We start from the raw sequence: 17,350 nt of genomic DNA on the forward strand, positions 1-17,350 counted from the left end.
GGGGGTGGGGCCTAACGGGGAGCGGCCCGCTCACCGGCACGCGGCGGGGCTCAGGGGAGGGGTGGAGTCAAGCTGGGAGAGGCCGAAAGGCCCAGAACAGGGGCGGAGCGTGAGGTGGCAGGGCGGGGCGGGAACATTGGTGTGGGCGGAGCTACACTGTGGGCGGGGCGAAGCCACGGCAGGGGTGGAGCTTGCAAGGAGGACTAGGGGACGCGGCTCCTAAGGGGCGAGATCTGGGTCGGGGCGGAGCTTAGGCTGAGAATGGAGCGGGGGGCGGGGCCGGCCGCCTTATCCGGCCAGGTGGGAAGGGCTTAAGAGCCGGGAAAGCCTCCTGGATCAAGGTTGGGAGGGTGCGCCGGGAACTTCCGGGCGAGTTTGGCGCATTTCCGGTCAAGATGGCGGCGCCCAGCAGAGTCAGGTGCGGGCGACTCTGTCTTTAGTAGCGGCGGCGACTCACACCTCGGGGAGGTGAGGCTTGGGTTAGGGAGGTCCGTCTCGCTCTGGCTCCTCTCTTTGGAGAGGAAGGAGAGGGGATTTGTTGCTAAGGCGTCCAAAGGTGGGGCTTGTTGCCAAGGAGGCAGGGCAGTGGGGTTGCTAAGAGACGGGAACGCACTTAGGGGCGATGGGGGAGGGGGTTGCTAGGTTGCTAGTTGGAGTGGGTGGGGCCTGTTGCGAGGGAGGGAGGAGGGGCGTGTGACTTTGGGGAAGGGTCCTGTGGGTCTGCAGGAAGGAAAGAGGGCTGTGGCTATGGTGGGTGCGGGCAGAGTGGTTTGGGGTCATGGGCGGGCGCCCAGCTCCCCTAAAACGCCGCCTTCTCAGCAGACCCCCAGGAGTCGACCCGACGGGACGCCAGAGCTACCTCAGCGGTGACCACCCGCTCTCCCAGACACATTCTTCCCTTCACAAACAGCCCATGGCGGACCAAGGCTCTGGGGGCAGCCGCCTCCCCCTGGCGCTGCCCCCGGCCTCCCAGGGTTGCTCCTCAGGGGGCGGCGGCTCCTCGGCCGGGAACTCGAGCCATCCTCCGCCCCCGCGAAACCTCCAAGGCCTGCTGCAGATGGCTATCACGGCGGGCTCTCAGGAACCAGAGCCCCCTCCAGAGCCCATGAGTGAAGAGGTAAAGGGTGGGGATCCCGGAGGTGGGGAGAGGGGGTAGGTGGGACAGAAATCTCTCGGGAAGTGCGTCCTGGGCAGGGGCGGGAGTCCAGGTGTGAGGGCATAGCGGGCTGTGTTTGTGCCAGGTGGGGTTATGGTAGACTGGAGGTCAGATCTCAGAAGTGCCTGCGAGGGCCGATCCCTGGATCCCAGCATCCCGTCGAGGTGCAGAGTTGCACAGTAGCTTTGTGGTGAGAAGGGAAAGGGAGCCGGGCAGACCTGGTTTCGGCAGTATCCAGCTGTGTGACCTTGGGTATGGCACTTCACCTCTCTGAGCAGCAGGTTCTTTATTTGCAAGTTGATGATGACGCTAAGAATAACAGCACTTCATAGGGTATTTCGGAGGTTTCCGTTTAAGTAGGGGTCCACACAGCGCAGGGCAGTGGTCCTGAAGACAGCAGGCTGTTCTCATCAAGAGTGCAGACTCTGGGGACAGGCACTTAGGTTTGACGTTAGGCTTTGTGGGTGGCCGACACTGTGACCTTGGGCAAGTCACAGCCTTTCTGGGCCTCGGTTTTCTCATCTGTGAAGTGGGGATAGCGATACTCACCTGGGAGGGTTGTCTTGGAGATTAGTTAGCAATACTGGTTAGATGTGATGTTTAGTGGCCGACGGTGATTATAGCATACAAAATATTGTGCTAATCCAGTGATGTCATTGAACGTTTAGGACAATGAGGTAGGAATAGGCCTACCTCAGAAGGATTAACAGAAGGATTAACATCTTGCCCAAATTCATCCAGGACTTGTGACTACAGAGCCCGCATATGAGCACTAACAGACCTGGTGGGGAAAAAAAAAAAAAAAAAAAACAAGAAATCAGTGGCCAGCTCTCAGCTGTCATCTCACTTGACCTAATAGGCAGCATTTGATTCCTACCCATCTCCTTGATCTCTTTCTTCATTTGTTTTCTAGAACAACAGTGTCCTGGTTTTATCCTTACTCACTGGCTCTCCTTCCCTCTCCTCTGCTGGTTCTTCCTCATTCTCCAGCCTCTGAATGAATGCGTACCCCAGGGCTCTCCTCTTACCTACCTGTGCTCACTTCCTTTGTGAACGCGTGTTGTGTTGAGACTTCCCCCTGACCACTCTCAAATTTATATCTCTAGACCAGTGGTTCTGATATTATCTCTCTGCGGACATTTGACAACCAGCGGAGACATGTTTAGTTGTTCAACTCGGGGCAGGGGGTGGGCTGCTGGCATCTAGTAGGTAGAGACCAGGGCAGCTGCTTGCCGCTCAACATCGTCCAGTGTACCCACCCCCAACAGAACCATCCAGCTCAGAGTGTCAGTAGAGCCAGGTTGGGAAAGCCAGGTCTAGGCTGGACCTCCTCTCTGAGCTCCAGCATTTCGCCTTGGGTGTGTAATAGATCTCTCAAGCTGAACGTGTTGAAAAATGAGCTCTAATCTCCACTCCTCATGTTCCATACCTGCTTCCCCTCCCGTTTTCCCCATCTCCTTCTAGTTGCTCAGGACAGAGACCTAGGAGTGCCTTCTTTCCCACCCCGTTGCCACTCTCTCCGTAAATCTCGTGTCTAGAAAGTTGTGCATAGAAAAGCCGCTCAACGGAAACCTGTCGATTGAAGGAGCAGTCAGCTCCCGAATGTTGGCCGTTATTAGTAACAACTGTTAGGCGTGAACGAATTACTGACAGAGGGTTGCTTCTTTCCCCACCCTCCTGCCCGGTCTCGCGCCCCAGAGGCGTCAGTGGCTGCAGGAGGCCATGTCCGCCGCCTTCCGGGGCCAGCGGGAGGAGGTGGAGCAGATGAAGAACTGCCTCCGAGTGCTGTCCCAGCCTACACCCTCCTTGGCTGGGGAGGCCGAACTGGCCGCTGACCAGCAGGAGCGTGAGGGGGCCCTGGAGCTGCTGGCCGACCTGTGTGAGAACATGGACAATGCTGCAGGTACGCCCCGGGCTGCCCACCCCCGCCTCCAGGGTCCTGCCCCTTCTCCCTGGTCTCCCCTCTGTCTCTTCCCTCCTCTGCAGCCCCGGGTCCCTCTGTGTCTTAGCCCCTGTCCTTCCTTTCGGGGATCACACTGTCGGCCTCTCCCCTACCCTCCCGGCCTCCAGCCTCTCCCTCTCTAGTCTGGTCCCAGATGTGACTGCCCTGTCTCTTCCTGCCTGGTCCCCTTGTCATCAGGAGGGGACCTTCTCTCACCCCACCAGCCCGGCGGCACATCTGCCTCCCCGATATCCTCCCAAACTGGTCATTTCTCCCTAGTCTCTTGCGTGTGCACTGTCACTCCCCGGAACATGAGTGAGGAGGTGGTTCGGGGCAGGACGGTCAGAGAGGGTCTCCCCGAGGGGTGCCATTTGGTCAGAGACCCGAAGCGGTGGAGTGAGTTATGAGATTAGCTCTGGAAAAAGCTAATGGGGTATGGCCAGTGCAAAGGCCCTGAGGTGGGAACATACCTGGGACGTGCAGGAACAGCAGTAGGGCCAACAGGCCAGAATGGAGTGAGCAAAGGGCGGGAGGTGGAAGGGGACGCTGGGCGTGGAGGGCCTTGTAGGCCAGAGTCGGTGCTGGGGTTTTGTTCTAAATGCCAAGGAGCTGGTAGGAGGAGGACATTCTACTTTCAGTCGCAGGGGCATAATATAGTCATTGAGGGTGTGGACTTGTCTCTTCTGGCCGTTTCACGTCAATGGAATCATAGAATATGTGGCCTCCGAGTGGACGTTTTCAAGGGTTTTCCATGTGGGAGCCTGTAACTGGAACTTTATTCCTCTCTGGAACAACCTATTGTGTGGACAGGTCATGGGTTTGCTTATCCATTCATCAGTTAATGGACATTGGGGTCATTTCCCCTATTGCTTATTGAGAATATTGCCCTCGTGAACATTGGTGCAAGTGTCTGTTTGAGTCTGTGCTTTCCGTGGTTTTGGGTCTTTATGTAGGAGTGGCCATATGACAGCGCTGCGTTTGACTTCTCGAGGAACCACCAAGCTCGCCGATACCACTTTATTTATAAGAACGGTGGGGCGCCTGGGTGGCGCAGTCGGTTAAGCGTCCGACTTCAGCCAGGTCACGATCTCGCGGTCCGTGAGTTCGAGCCCCGCGTCGGGCTCTGGGCTGATGGCTCAGAGCCTGGAGCCTGTTTCCGATTCTGTGTCTCCCTCTCTCTGACCCTCCCCCGTTCATGCTCTGTCTCTCTCTGTCCCAAAAAATAAATAAACGTTGAAAAAAAATTTAAAAAAAAAAAAAAAAAAAAAAAAGAACGGGTGCTGGGCCGTAGTTTGCCGAGCCCTGGTCTAGTATGAGGTACTCCCACAGGGAGATTGGGGGTCAGTACCGGAATTCAGTGGGCTGCAGCCTGGGACCCTAAGCCCCCAAACGCTGACATTTTTTTTTTTTTTTTTTTTTCCTGTTTTTACTTTTATTTGCATGTATTTCATGCAGAATTCACTCCCGGGCCATAAGTTTTTGTTTCTTCACTTTCTTCTGGGATATCTTTTTCTTCTGTGCAACCTCCTCTTCTGGTTTAGGAACAATCTGCTCTTTTTCAGTAAGGATCATCTCAATGTGGCAGGGAAAGCTCATGTATGGGTTAATCCGACCATGAGCCCTGTAAGTGCTACGCCGCATTTTGGGGGCTTTGTTCACCTGGATGTGCTCAATGACCAGAGAATCTACATCTAAACCCTTACGTTCAGCATTGCTCTCTGCATTTTTAAGCATGTGCAGTAAAAATTCGGCACTCTTTTGGGGCCACCGACCCTGTGTCCAGCCCCACTGTTTGGCCTGGGCCCACCTACCAACTCCACCATTGTAGCGTCGGAATGGCACCCATTGCTTCTGCAAAGTGACATCTTTCAGATACTTGGTGGCCTTTCGGATATGCATACCGATACTTGGTGGCCTTTCGGATATGCATTCTTTTTTTTTTTTTTTTTCAACGTTTATTTATTTTTGGGACAGAGAGAGACAGAGCATGAACGGGGGAGGGGCAGAGAGAGAGGGAGACACAGAATCGGAAACAGGCTCCAGGCTCTGAGCCATCAGCCCAGAGCCCGACGCGGGGCTCGAACTCGCGGACCGCAAGATCGTGACCTGAGCTGAAGTCGGACGCTTAACCGACTGCGCCACCCAGGCGCCCCTCGGATATGCATTCTTTTTTTTTTTTTTTTTTCAACGTTTATTATTTATTTTTGGGACAGAGAGAGACAGAGCATGAACGGGGGAGGGGCAGAGAGAGAGGGAGACACAGAATTGGAAACAGGCTCCAGGCTCTGAGCCATCAGCCCAGAGCCCGACGCGGGGCTCGAACTCACGGACCGCGAGATCGTGACCTGGCTGAAGTCGGACGCTTAACCGACTGCGCCACCCAGGCGCCCCTCGGATATGCATTCTTGATGGCCTGGGCAGTTTCCCGTGTGTTCTTAAGAGTGAACACGAAGATTTGAACCTCTTGATTTGCATGATTTTGTCGGGTTTTCCGGGTCAAGTGAATAGCGAGCCATTTTCAGAGATCACCTCAGGCCGCTTACGGGAAGAGAAACGCTGACATTTTTGAGACCTCAGAGGGATGCCTGGTTGGGTGCCGGGAGGAAGCCCGCACTTGAGGCAGGCTCCCCTGGGAGGCAGCCTCACCCTCCAGTCTCACCTGGCATATTAACTTGTGAGGGTGGCAGTAACAAAGCACCACAGAATGGGAGGCTTGAACAGACTTGTGTCGCCTCACACCTCTGGAGACTGGAAGTCTGAGATCCAGGTGTGGGCAGGGTCAGTTTCTCCTGGGCTCGGGTCTCCTTGGTTTGCAGGTGGCCGCCTTCTCCCCGTGTCCACACATGGTCTTCCTTGCGTGCATGTCTGTGTCCTGATCTCTTTTATTATTATTATTATTTTTTTTTTCAACGTCTATTTATTTTTGGGACAGAGAGAGACAGAGCATGAACGGGGGGAGGGGCAGAGAGAGAGGGAGACACAGAATCGGAAACAGGCTCCAGGCTCTGAGCCGTCAGCCCAGAGCCCGACGCGGGGCTCGAACTCACGGACCGCGAGATCGTGACCTGGCTGAAGTCGGACGCTTAACCGACTGCGCCACCCAGGCGCCCCTGTCCTGATCTCTTATAAGGACACCGGTCGTACCAGATTAGCACCCACCCTGATGACCTCACTCGACCTGGGTGATTTCTTAAAAGGCCCTGTTTCCCCATACGTTACATCCTTAGACACTCGGGGCTTCAGCATACGAATGTTGGGGGGGAGGGCACAGCTCAGCCCCTAGCACCTGAACTCTCGTCTCCCCTCTCTCTGGCACAGACTTCTGCCAGCTGTCAGGCATGCACCTGCTGGTAGGCCGGTACCTGGAGGCGGGGCCCGCGGGGCTGCGGTGGCGGGCGGCACAGCTCATCGGCACCTGCAGCCAGAATGTGGCGGCCATCCAGGAACAGGTGCTGGGCCTGGGCGCCCTGCGCAAGTTGCTGCGGCTTCTCGACCGGGACTCCTCCGACTTGGTGCGCGTGAAGGCCCTGTTCGCCATCTCCTGTGAGTGTCGGGGGGGCTGCGGGGAGGTGCACAGATCCTGCTGGGATCTGCCTGGGGGCAGGTGGAGGGGGACCTGGACGTTCAGTTATGCCCATTACCCGTTGAGACTCTGTGCTGGGTGCCAGGACTGGGTGGTGAGCTTGCCAACCCCCTGTCACTCAGAGAGCCAGACCCTAGTGCCACGGGAATGCTGCTCAACACGTCAGAGTCGTCAGTCTCTGTTGCCCTTCCTTGTCGTGAGGAGGGGGCCGTCCTTGCCTGAGAGGGTGGCCTCCACCCGTTAGAGATACCAGTGGCTCTCACTCACGCTGCCTCCTGGGGAACAGGTGCCTGGATGGGGCTGATGCCGACACCTGTGGGGCACTCTCTGTGTGCCAGGCCCCATGCCAAGCCTGGGTGAGCATTAGCTTGCTTAGCCCGCACACACACCGTCGGAGGTAGGGAGACTGAATCTGCGTCAAGGACAGACCAGGTCAGGTAGCCTAAGTGACAACCCGGGCGCCCTGCAAGGACGTGCAGGTGCGCGGTGGGAGCCCAGGCAGTGCTCTCCGCCATGCGCTGGGCCCCCGTCTATGTGTGCGCCATGCTGGGGGCCCCCATTTGACGGTTTCTTTCTGTCTTTTTTTTTTTTTTGAATAAGCTTTGTTGGGATGAAATTCATAGGCTATACGATTCATCCTTTTGTTTATTTTTAAAACAGTTTTAATGTTTATTTATTTTTGAGAGACAGAAAGAGAGAGGGAGGCAGAGGATGAGAAGCAGGCTCTGCGCTGTCAAGCGCAGAGCCTGACTTGGGGCTCGAACCTGTGAACTGTGAGATCATGACCTGAGCCGAAGTCAGATGCTTAACCGACTGAGCCACCCAGACACCCCATCATCCCTTTGAAGTGCACAGTTTAGTGTATTCTCAAGGCTGTGCAACCGTCACCGCTGTCGAACTCCAGAACATTTCCATCGCTCCCAAGAGAAGCCCCATGCCTGTTAGTGGCCCCTCCGTGCCCCCTTTCCTCCGGCCCCTGGCAGCCACCCAGCAGCCTGCTTACTGCACGCATAGATTTGCCTGCCCCGGACATGTGGCAGAAGTCATACACCGCACGGCCTCTTGCATCTGGCTTCTTTCACTGAGCGTCGTTCTCCAGGCGCGTCTGCGTTTATAGCACGTACCACCGCCTTGTTCGCTTGTGTGGCTGAATAGCACGTCATTCGTGAATGGACTGCGTTCTGTTTATTCCTTCATCACTTGCATGGCAGGTGGTTTCTACCTTTGGCTGTGTGAACGGTCCCACCGTGGACCATGTGGGCAAGGTTTTGAGCGGACGCGTGTCTTCATTGCTCTCGGGTGCGCACGCCTGGGCGCGGGCGCGCGGGGTCCTGTGGCCACTCTGCATTTAACTCTTGGAAGTTGGAGGAGAACCTGTTCCCTCCCCTCACAACACTCGTGATACCAAACGTGTGTGCGGGGGTTTCTACAACAACCAGGTTTCCAACTTGCTGGACACCAGCGGGGTGTTGGACAGTTCCATTCGGACACTAGCTACCCACAGATGGCACATCTCCCACAGGTTAAGGGCTCAGCTCTACGAGACTGCCCTGCTTCAGACACCAGTGGAGAGTTTGGGCGTCCCTTACTTCTTCGTTACTGGCTACGTATTGGTGGTTCCCACGACGCCCCTCCTCGGCCTCGATAATTTGCCAGAATAGCTCACAGAGCTCAAAGAAATACCTATGTTTAATGACTTATTATAAAGGATGTGATAAAGGATACAGATGAACATCCAGATGAAGAGGGACATGGGACGAGGTCTAGAAGGGTCCTGAGGACAGGAGCTTCTGCCCCTAAGGAGTTGGGGTGTTCCATCCTCCTGGATTCACTAACCCAGAGGCTCTCCGAACCCCACAGTTTAGGGATTTTTTTAAGTTGTAGAAACCCCCGCACAAACTTAAAAAGCACAAGCAGGGGGAGGGGCAGAGAGAGAGAGAGAGAGAGAGAGAGAGAGAATCCCAAGCAGCCTCCACACTGTCAGCACAGAGCCTGACTTGGGGCTAAAACTCATGAATTGTGAGATCATGACCTGAGCCGTAATCAGGAGTCAGACACTTAACCGACTGAGCCACCCAGGCGCCCCGAGGGATTTTTATGGAGGCTTTCTCACGTAGGCGTGATGGATCATTGATTTCACTTCCAGTCTCTCTCTCCTTTCTGGAGGATGGGAGGTGGGGCTGGAAGTTCCAAGTTCCTAATCATGGGTTGGTCTTTCTGATAAGTAAACCCCATCCAGTAGTCCACCCAGAGTCACCTCATTAGAACAAAAGATGCTCCTATCACCCAGAAACTTCCAAGGGTTTTGAGACGTTGGTGTCAGGAAAGGGGGCAGAGACCAAGTATGTATTTAGTATGTCACAGTGGCCCCGGGAGAAGAACAGGGAGGCTAGGAAGAAAGGGATTGTGGCAAGGGTGCGGGAAAGAGTCCTGGAGGAGGTGGCATCTGGAAAGTCACCTGCAAAACTGGGGAGACAGATGGACAGGCAGACCTTGGGTGGCTTGGCCACAAAGGGTGGACAGAGAGACTCAGTTCCCCAGAGGTCCTGAGAGCCAGAGCAGGATGGGGAAGAGGTGGGTCAGTGTTGTCTTCTTCTTTTTTTTTTTTTAAAGTTTCTTTTTTTTTTTTTTTTAACGTTTATTTATTTTTTTGAGACAGAGAGAGATAGAGCATGAACGGGGGAGGGGCAGAGAGAGAGGGAGACACAGAATCGGAAGCAGGCTCCAGGCTCCGAGCCATCAGCCCAGAGCCCGACGCGGGGCTCGAACCCACGGACCTTGAGATCGTGACCCGGGCTGAAGTCAGACGCCCAACCGACTGAGCCACCCAGGCGCCCCCAGTGTTGTCTTCTAATAGCTTGCGTTAATCATCTCTCAGTAAAAAGAAATACCTAAAAAAAAAAAATAATGCTTATGAAGCGCGGGCCCCTAGAAGTTGATGTTGATGGTGGTGACGGTGGTGAGGATTCTGGTGATGGTGGTGACCGAGACCTCGAGGTTCCTCCCCCCGTTTGTCTCCCCCCAGGCCTGGTCCGGGAGCAGGAGGCTGGGCTGCTGCAGTTCCTGCGCCTGGACGGCTTCTCCGTGTTGATGCGGGCCATGCAGCAGCAGGTGCAGAAGCTCAAGGTCAAGTCGGCGTTCCTGCTGCAGAACCTGCTGGTGGGCCACCCCGAACACAAAGGTGGGGCAGCCAGGGCAGGGGGCCCAGGGACGGTCCCAAAGGGAGGGTGGGCGGTGTGTGGGGGGGAGGGGTGTGGACTGCCCCTCTGACCCCCAAGACCCTTCCCCCAGGGACCCTGTGCTCCATGGGGATGGTCCAGCAGCTGGTGGCCCTGATCCGGACAGAACACAGCCCCTTCCATGAGCATGTGCTTGGAGCCCTGTGCAGGTATGCTGGGGCCTCCGAGAGGGCGAGGCCTGCGCCAGGCGCCCCACCCCCACCCCCCACCTCCCGGGCTGGCACCGCTGGGCTCCCGCCCACCAGCCTCCTCCCTGATGGGATTCGGGAGCTTGGGCCTTTCCCACAGAGGGGGCAGGCATCATTGTGCTGGCCCTCCCTGAGCAAGTAGGGCCTCACTTGTAGGGGCTGACACGGCAGCCTGGGAGGAGGGGCAGAGGCTTACCCCGCTCCCCCCACACACGGTACCGGCAGATTAGTGTCTGCACGAGGGGACACGGGGAGCAGCCCATCACGCAGGTGGCGGCTCCCGCGTGCCGAGCGGGCTCCAGGCCAGGCTCTGTGCCAGGTGCCTTGTTTTGTACCAGTCTCATCGTAGTCCCTGGGGTGGCGTGGGGACGGCGTGAGGTCTGCATCCGGATGGGGAAACTGAGGCCCAGCGTGGGGAACTGTCTTGCCCGGGCTCCTGTGGGAGCAGCGCGGGGCGGGCCTGTGTAGAGCGGGGTCCCAAGGATTGCTCTCCTGTCCCCGCAGCCTGGTGACAGACTTCCCCCAGGGCGTGCGGGAGTGCCGGGAGCCCGAGCTGGGCCTGGAGGAGCTGCTCCGTCACCGCGTCCAGCTGCTACAGCAGCACGAGGAGTACCAGGTATGGCCTGCGGGCGTGGCTGCGGCACCTGCTGCGTCCTTCCTGTGTCTCTTGCCGTGTGCCTCGTGCTCTGAGCTAGCGCTGCTGCACGGGCGAATGGGAGCCCGGGGTGCCGTAAGGGGTTAGTTAGCAGTCATTTATTTATAGCCAAATCGTATAGTTATTTACATCCTGTCAGAGTTTTAACAATTAATCTTTATTAGATTGCTAAATAACAAGTCTGATAAGTAGCAACCAATGAGATAATTGAATAAGAAACGAGATAAGTAACTCGTGTATTTAATTAGGTAATAAGTAACAAGTGATAACTCAGATAATTAATCAGGAACAAATAAGTGATAAAGAGCAACTAATTAAATATTCGTACAGTTGTTTAATTATTTAAGTGATTTAGCTGATAATTAAACGTGTCACACTCCAGGAACAACTGTTCGACTGAGTCCGTTCCTCTGTGACACTGTCGAGAGTTCACAGAGGTGCTGGGAGTGAGGAGCAGGGATGACCAGGAGAGGCACAGTGTCCACTCCTAGGGGCTTGCCCCGACCTCATCACAGGGACATGTGGAAACATGTGCCCACGGATCGTGGGGTCCACGGAGCCCCAACCCGGCCTGGGCTCACTTCCAGCTGGGGAGTGCTTTAGTTGTTGCATTCAATCCCTGAGCCGCCTGCGTGGCAGGTGATACCACGGCCCACTGGTGAGGACCCTCCTGGTGAGACAGGTCTCCTGTGAACTGACCAGCACTCCTTTTGCCTTTTTTTGTTGTTGTTGTTGTTCCAAAAAAAAAGTCTGTTAGCTCTATTTGGTTTTCATTTTTCTTTTAACATTTATTTATTTTTTGAGAGGAGACAGAGCACAAGCAGGGGAGGGGCAGAGGGAGAGAGGGAGACACAGACTCAGAAGCAGGCTCCAGGCTCTGACCTGTCAGCACAGAGTTCGATGAGGGTCTCGAACTCATGAGCCGTGAGGTCACGAGCTGAGCTGAAGTCGGACCCTCAACCGACTGAGCCACCCAGGCGCCCCGCTTAACAGTTCTATTGAGGTATAAGTGTCATGTAATAAACCACTTACTTGAAGTGTGCGACGTGAGAAGCTTAGACATATGGATACACCTGTGGAAACCTTCATTCTTCCTTGCCTCCCTTTGTCGGGGGCAGCTCAGCCATGTGCCAGGCCCTGATCTGGGCGCTGGGGGTTTGGGGAGGAGCAAAAGGGTACAGCCTTTGCTCTCACGGGGGCTCAGGGGTGATAAACATGCAGACACGCAGAAATGCATATTTACAAGTACACGTATACCTTGTGTGTGCGTGTATATGTGCATGCATAATACATGCAGTGTTTGTATATGTGTAATTTAACACGGATAGCATGACATCGGGAGGTTACAAGTACATTGACGGAAAAAACGTGAGGGGGCAGAGAAGACGGGGCAGTGATGCGTTAGATCTGGTGCCATATCAGTTTCCTACGGCTGCTGTAACAGTACCACAGACTGGGTGGCTTAACGCAGGGAGGTATGCTTTCACAGCTCTGGGGACTAGAAGTCTGAAGGCAAGGTGTCGGCAGGGCCGTGCTCCCCCTGAAGGTTCTAGGGGAATAATCCTTCCGCTTCCAGCTGCTAGTAGTTGCTGGCAATCTTTGGCTTGTGGATGTGCCGGTCCGGTTTCTGCCTCCATTTTCACATGGGCCTTCTTCTGTGTCTGTGTGTCTGTCTTGGAAATCTTTCCAGATACTTAGAGGTCTGCTTTAATTTCAGCATAATTGAATGACGCAGTTGGCATGATATCCCGTAAGGTGATTCTGTCATGACTTAGTCCTCTTTTGTAGGTAAATTTAAGAGTTAAATTTCATGAATGCTTTCTTGCAAAAAGGTCCTGTAGTCATGTGGTTCAAAAGTGAAGCTGCATAGGAGGGTAAGCAGTGAAAAGTCTCCCTGCTGCCCTTGTCTTTAACCACCCAGTGCCTCCCCCAGTTCTGTGTGTGCCCTTCCTCACATGGTCTATGCACACAAGCAAATGTGTGTGTAAATTCTCCTCTTCCTGTGCCCCTTTTGTGCACAACCGACCTGTCCTGACCACTCTTCTGTTCCCTGCCTCATTCCCTTTCATAACGTCTCAGGGAGGGGTGCAGGAGGAGTATGTTGTGTGTTGGCGGCCCTGGCTTTTTCCTGTTTCCTTTGAGAGCTGCAAGGTAGGTCGCTTCTTCCGCATCATGACCCCTGTTAACGGACATGCTGGTTGTTGCTACCACTCTGCTAAAGGAATAACCTTTTTACCTGTTACTTAATATGCATGAATATGGCTATAGGACAATTTCCAGAGAGGGAAAAGCGGCCAGGTTAAGGTAGGTTAAAGTGAAGGTACAGGGGCGCCTGGGTGGCGCAGTCGGTTAAGTGTCCGACTTCAGCCAGGTCACGATCTCGCGGTCCGTGAGTTCGAGCCCCACGTCAGGCTCTGGGCTGATGGCTCAGAGCCTGGAGCCTGTTTCCGATTCTGTGTCTCCCTCTCTCTCTGCCCCTCCCCCGTTCATGCTCTGTCTCTCTCTGTCCCAAAAATAAATAAACGTTGAAAAAAAAAAAAAAAATTAAAAAAAAAAAAAGTGAAGGTACAGAGTTAGGGGCCGTTTTGTTAGCTATTGCCAAGTTGCTCTCTATAAGGGGGGAACCAGCTGATGAGGGTGCCCAAGGGTCCCTTAAGCCATTTGGTCTTTTTCCAAGCCGATTGGTGAAAAGTAGTATTCCAGACCGGTTTACATTTGCGTTTCTGCAGTGAGTAACGTCGGACAGCTTTCCTTTCTCGTGAACTGCTCATTCGTATCCTGTGCCCATTCGTCTACAGGGTGGTGGTTTTTATAATCGATTTATTTTAAAGCTCTTGAAGCATTAAATATGTTAGCCTTTTCAGACGAGTTGCAAATATTTTTCACCCCAAACTGTTGTTTTTCTTTCCTTTTTGTTTCTGGCATCTTTTTGCCAAGCAGAACCCTTTCAGGTTCATATAGTCCAGTCTTTCAGTGGTGTTTGTACCTGTGGAAGGGGTTTTAGTTTTAAGTGGTGATTAGTAGGGGTCGGTGGTACCTGGGAGTTAGGGCACAAGGAGCTGAGGGGAGGACTCACCAGTGGGGTTTGATGGAGGCTGCGCGGCCCCTGGTTCTAGGTCAGTAGTCCGGGCACACGGGAGAATGATGGATCCCGCTGAGATCTGAGGACCCTGGGAGACTTCTGGGGCAGGCAGTGCGGAGGGCAGAGACCCCGAAGCAGGGGTGGGCCTCTGCACTCAGGACTCCGCCTCTTGTCCCCCCACCCCCACCCCCACCCCCATCCAGGAGGAGCTGGAGTTCTGTGAAAAGCTGCTACAGACCTGTTTCTCCAGCCCGACGGATGACAGCATGGATCGGTGAAACCTGGTGGCTTATCGCCTGTCTCCGTGGAGCCCCAGGCTTCCTGCCTCCCAAGGGAGAGCAGGGCCTTACTGGTGCATGGCCAGGGCGTGCCAGCCGGTCTCTGCTCAGCCCCCTGCAGGGGCACCGGGGAAGGCTCTGGCTCCCTGGATCTCACCTCTTGTGCTCTCACGCCCTTCCTCCTTCTTGTGTCCACACTGTTCTAATAAAGGTGTTTCTCTTCCTCCAGCTCATTCACTGCAGCCTTTGTCACCTCCCCTAGAGGATAGTTGGGGGGTGGGGCACGATCTTACGGGACCGAGGGAGCCACGGAGGAGGAGAGGGCAGCGGGAGGAACCTGGAAAGAAAAGTGCTGCTCCCTAAAATGCAGAGCCATCGTCTCTCATCTTCTCAGGCCCTCTTGAGAGGGAGTGTGGTGGACACCCGCCCTCCCTTTTGACCATCCAGCGTCGCCGGTTTCTCCATCAGAAGAACCCCCCACGTTTGATGTCCAAAGGGCCTGCCCGGATGCGGGAGCCATGTTACTTCCCAGCATCCCGTGCAGAGGCATGTCACGTGACGTCAGCCCCACCAGTTAGAGCCCACCGCGCGGCTTCTGGGCGCGGGAGACGGCGGGAAGGCGGGAGCAGGTGCACCGCGGCGAGCCCGAAGCGCTCTACTTGCCCAGGGCTTGGGCATGGGCCTTGCTCCCGGCTGCAAAGCACTGAGTGATCCCCAGCCTTATCAGATATTGGGGCCGGAGACAGGTCTCATCCCCTTTCATAAATTCCTTGTCAGCTCAACCAAGTCTGGTCGTGTGCAACCAAGGCTCGTGACCAGTGCCATTTTTCAGACGAGGAATGTGAGCCCAGGGTGTTGATGCGTGGGCAAATTCACACAGCTAGGTTTCAGACCCGGGCTGGCTTCAAAGCCGTGCTCCTCCTGTACCCTGGTCTCCTAGCTCCATTTCGTACACGCTAATTCCTCTCGTGTGGCATTTACTTGTACTCTTGGGATTTGGGATGGCCCAATTATTCCACCCTTCTTCCCAAGTTCAGGATAAATTGAAAGGTAGCTACAGAATCCAAGAATTGGAGCTCAAGTATCACGTTTATTACCATTATGGCCAATCAGAGAAAGTAGCTTTAGTCTTGCTGCTACCCCACCCAGCGTGAGACATGCTTGCCTGTCTGGTCACAGGCAGCACTGGACAAGCAGAGGCCTCCCCTTGGGTGCCGCAGGCCGCACTGGGCAAGCTGGCTCTAAGACAGGGAGGGCTGGCGTGAGCCACGATGCCCGTCCAATCTGGCAAATTGTTCCTCAGCCCCTAAAGGGGTTGGAGAGGCCAGGGGAGACACACTAAGCAATAGAAGTACCTCCGTGTGGAAATGTGAACAATGGGGAATGGGCGTTGTCACCAGACACTTTAAGCGCCTTCCAATTTTTTACGCATAACAGCATCGCCAACCTGTGAGTCCTGATAGGGGGGAGACGCAGATTTTGGTCTTTAAAGCTGCTGCAGCTTCCCAGGTTCTTCCAGACTGACCATGTCAACTTCTCAGGTTTCTTTTGCTGGTCGAAAAGGGCTACCCCTCGTCTCTCAGTTCCTGAGCTTATGTGTTAAAATAATATGGCAACTGTGCAAACATGTAGCAAAGCAAGCAAAATGCTGAGTAAAAGACAAAAGAATGTGACCGAAGAAAAGATGACTGAGGAACAGAAGGAAATGCATCACAACTGCTTCAAGCTGAGTTACAATAGGAACCTGGGCCCATTTTAAAACAACACCCCCCCCCACCAAACAAAAACAAAAACAAATCCCCAGGCACCTGGGTGGCTCAGACTTTGGCTCAGATCATGATCTCACAGCTGGTTGGTTCAAGCCCCATGTCAGGCTCTGTGCTGACAGCTCAGAACCTGGAGCCTGCTTCAGATTCTGTCTCCCCCACCTCTCTGCCCATCCTCCATTCTTTCGCTCTCTCAAAAATAAATGTTTCAAAAAATTGAAGAAACAAATAACAAAAAACAAATCCCCAATGATGAAAAGGTTAAGATTGGCAAAACTAAGGAAACAAATAGAGGACTATGGTGGATTGTTCAGGAAATATTTACTCCCTCCCATTCCACCTCCGTAAGAGAAGTACACTTATCCACTCTGTTGGTGTGTGGAATTTATGTGCCTGCTCCCCATAACTTTGGGCTTGATTGTGTGACTTGCTTTGACCAACGGATGGTGGCAGATATGAGGCAACCTGAGACTTGAAATGCACTAACAGATGGGCTCTACCTGGGCTGCTTCTCCCTTTCCTTGTGAGATGGTGCCCTGGGTGGCCCATGGTGCCAGAATATGAGAGACATGGGAAACAGAACCAACTTTGCCAAACTTCACATTGGCCAGCTCCAAGCCGTGAAAATGATAGATACATGCTGCTGAGGTTGTGATTGTTACACAGCAGCAGATAACTGATACAAGGGCCAAAAATTAGCTCATGCAGCAAATCCACTGGAAATAGCAAGGACCAGAAGAAGAGACCTATGATAATAAGCAAATACAGGTGGAAATGAGAAAGATTAAAGCAAGTACAGAGGAGCTAACAAATGTGAAAGGCAAATGCATAACTGGCATCCTTGAAATGGGGAACAAACAACAAGAACAGGAAAATGTACTAAACATATGATTCAATAAAATGTCTCTGAAATAAAAAAAAAGTAAATCTGCAGGTTAAAAAAATGAAAGGAGTCCGTACACGCACGCACTCGTCTGATCCTTACAGTGGGCCTGTAACATGAGCAAGGGCCTGTAACAAATTGGGGAAACGGAGGCAACAGTAAAGACAAGGCCTGGGCAAAAACCTAAGGCGAGACCTAAGTCAGCTTTTCGCACAGAGAAGGCGTCGAGAACCGCGCGAGGCAGACGCGCGCGGGGCCCTGGTTGGAGAGAAAACCGGGTGCGGATTACCCAGGACCTGGACGCTGGAGCGAAAGCAGGAAATAATTGGAGGAGACGGAATGGATTTCCAAAAGGAGCGAGTGGGAAGAGAAATCCTGGAGCAGGATTTGCTCTGGACTTTGGAACGGAGTCGTAGACAAGCGCTACCCGCGTGCGGTGGCGCCTGCGCGTTGGGTTGTCTGGGTTTATTCAGGGAGAAACCGTTGGCCCAAACCATCGCAAGCGCATCCGCAGCCATGTTCTGGCTGGGCCGGAGGGGCGTGGTTGTGCCCCGCGCGCAAACGCACTGCCCGGGCCC

At 54.2% G+C, this 17,350-nt stretch overlaps 2 protein-coding genes and 1 long non-coding RNA gene across 5 annotated transcripts; 1 reads left to right on the forward strand and 2 right to left on the reverse strand.

Moving 5' to 3' along the window:
• Positions 1 to 252: 252 nt before the first annotated feature.
• Positions 253 to 14,356, forward strand: HSPBP1 (HSPA (Hsp70) binding protein 1). Of its 3 annotated transcripts, none has more exons than XM_045441479.1 (8): positions 253 to 468; positions 820 to 1,117; positions 2,855 to 3,059; positions 6,417 to 6,641; positions 9,707 to 9,862; positions 9,973 to 10,069; positions 10,613 to 10,724; positions 14,049 to 14,356. In XM_045441479.1, exons 2-8 carry the CDS (start codon positions 914 to 916, stop codon positions 14,121 to 14,123), a joined length of 1,074 nt encoding a protein of 357 aa, XP_045297435.1. In that variant the 5' UTR covers positions 253 to 468; positions 820 to 913; the 3' UTR covers positions 14,124 to 14,356. The 3 variants fall into 3 exon arrangements, with proteins under 3 accessions (XP_045297435.1, XP_045297434.1, XP_045297433.1); XM_045441478.1 differs by having other exon boundaries at positions 254 to 468; positions 823 to 1,117; XM_045441477.1 differs by lacking the exon at positions 253 to 468 and having other exon boundaries at positions 764 to 1,117.
• On the reverse strand, positions 4,519 to 4,997 carry LOC123578577 (60S ribosomal protein L17-like). The gene has a single exon (XM_045441484.1). It carries the CDS (start codon positions 4,995 to 4,997, stop codon positions 4,557 to 4,559), a length of 441 nt encoding a protein of 146 aa, XP_045297440.1. The 3' UTR covers positions 4,519 to 4,556.
• On the reverse strand, positions 5,535 to 16,867 carry LOC123578578. Its single transcript, XR_006702418.1, has 3 exons — positions 16,856 to 16,867; positions 5,838 to 5,854; positions 5,535 to 5,627 (listed from the first exon to the last, which is right to left on the reverse strand). It is a non-coding gene; the product is annotated as an uncharacterized LOC123578578 (long non-coding RNA).
• Between the last annotated feature and the right edge of the window lie 483 nt (positions 16,868 to 17,350).

The sequence above is a fragment of the Leopardus geoffroyi genome, chromosome E2, assembly GCF_018350155.1.
Source record: "Leopardus geoffroyi isolate Oge1 chromosome E2, O.geoffroyi_Oge1_pat1.0, whole genome shotgun sequence".
In the NCBI taxonomy this organism is placed as follows: domain Eukaryota; kingdom Metazoa; phylum Chordata; class Mammalia; order Carnivora; family Felidae; genus Leopardus; species Leopardus geoffroyi.

Excerpts from the sequence above, each read along its gene's own strand:
- HSPBP1 (XM_045441477.1), top strand. The coding sequence starts at position 779 with ATGGGCGGGCGCCCAGCTCCCCTAAAACGCCGCCTTCTCAGCAGACCC. Across the intron at positions 1,118-2,854 it reads CAGAGCCCATGAGTGAAGAG|AGGCGTCAGTGGCTGCAGGA; the intron begins GTAAAGGGTGGG and ends CTCGCGCCCCAG. Across the intron at positions 10,070-10,612 it reads GTGCTTGGAGCCCTGTGCAG|CCTGGTGACAGACTTCCCCC; the intron begins GTATGCTGGGGC and ends CTGTCCCCGCAG.
- LOC123578577 (XM_045441484.1), bottom strand. The coding sequence starts at position 4,997 with ATGCATATCCGAAAGGCCACCAAGTATCTGAAAGATGTCACTTTGCAG.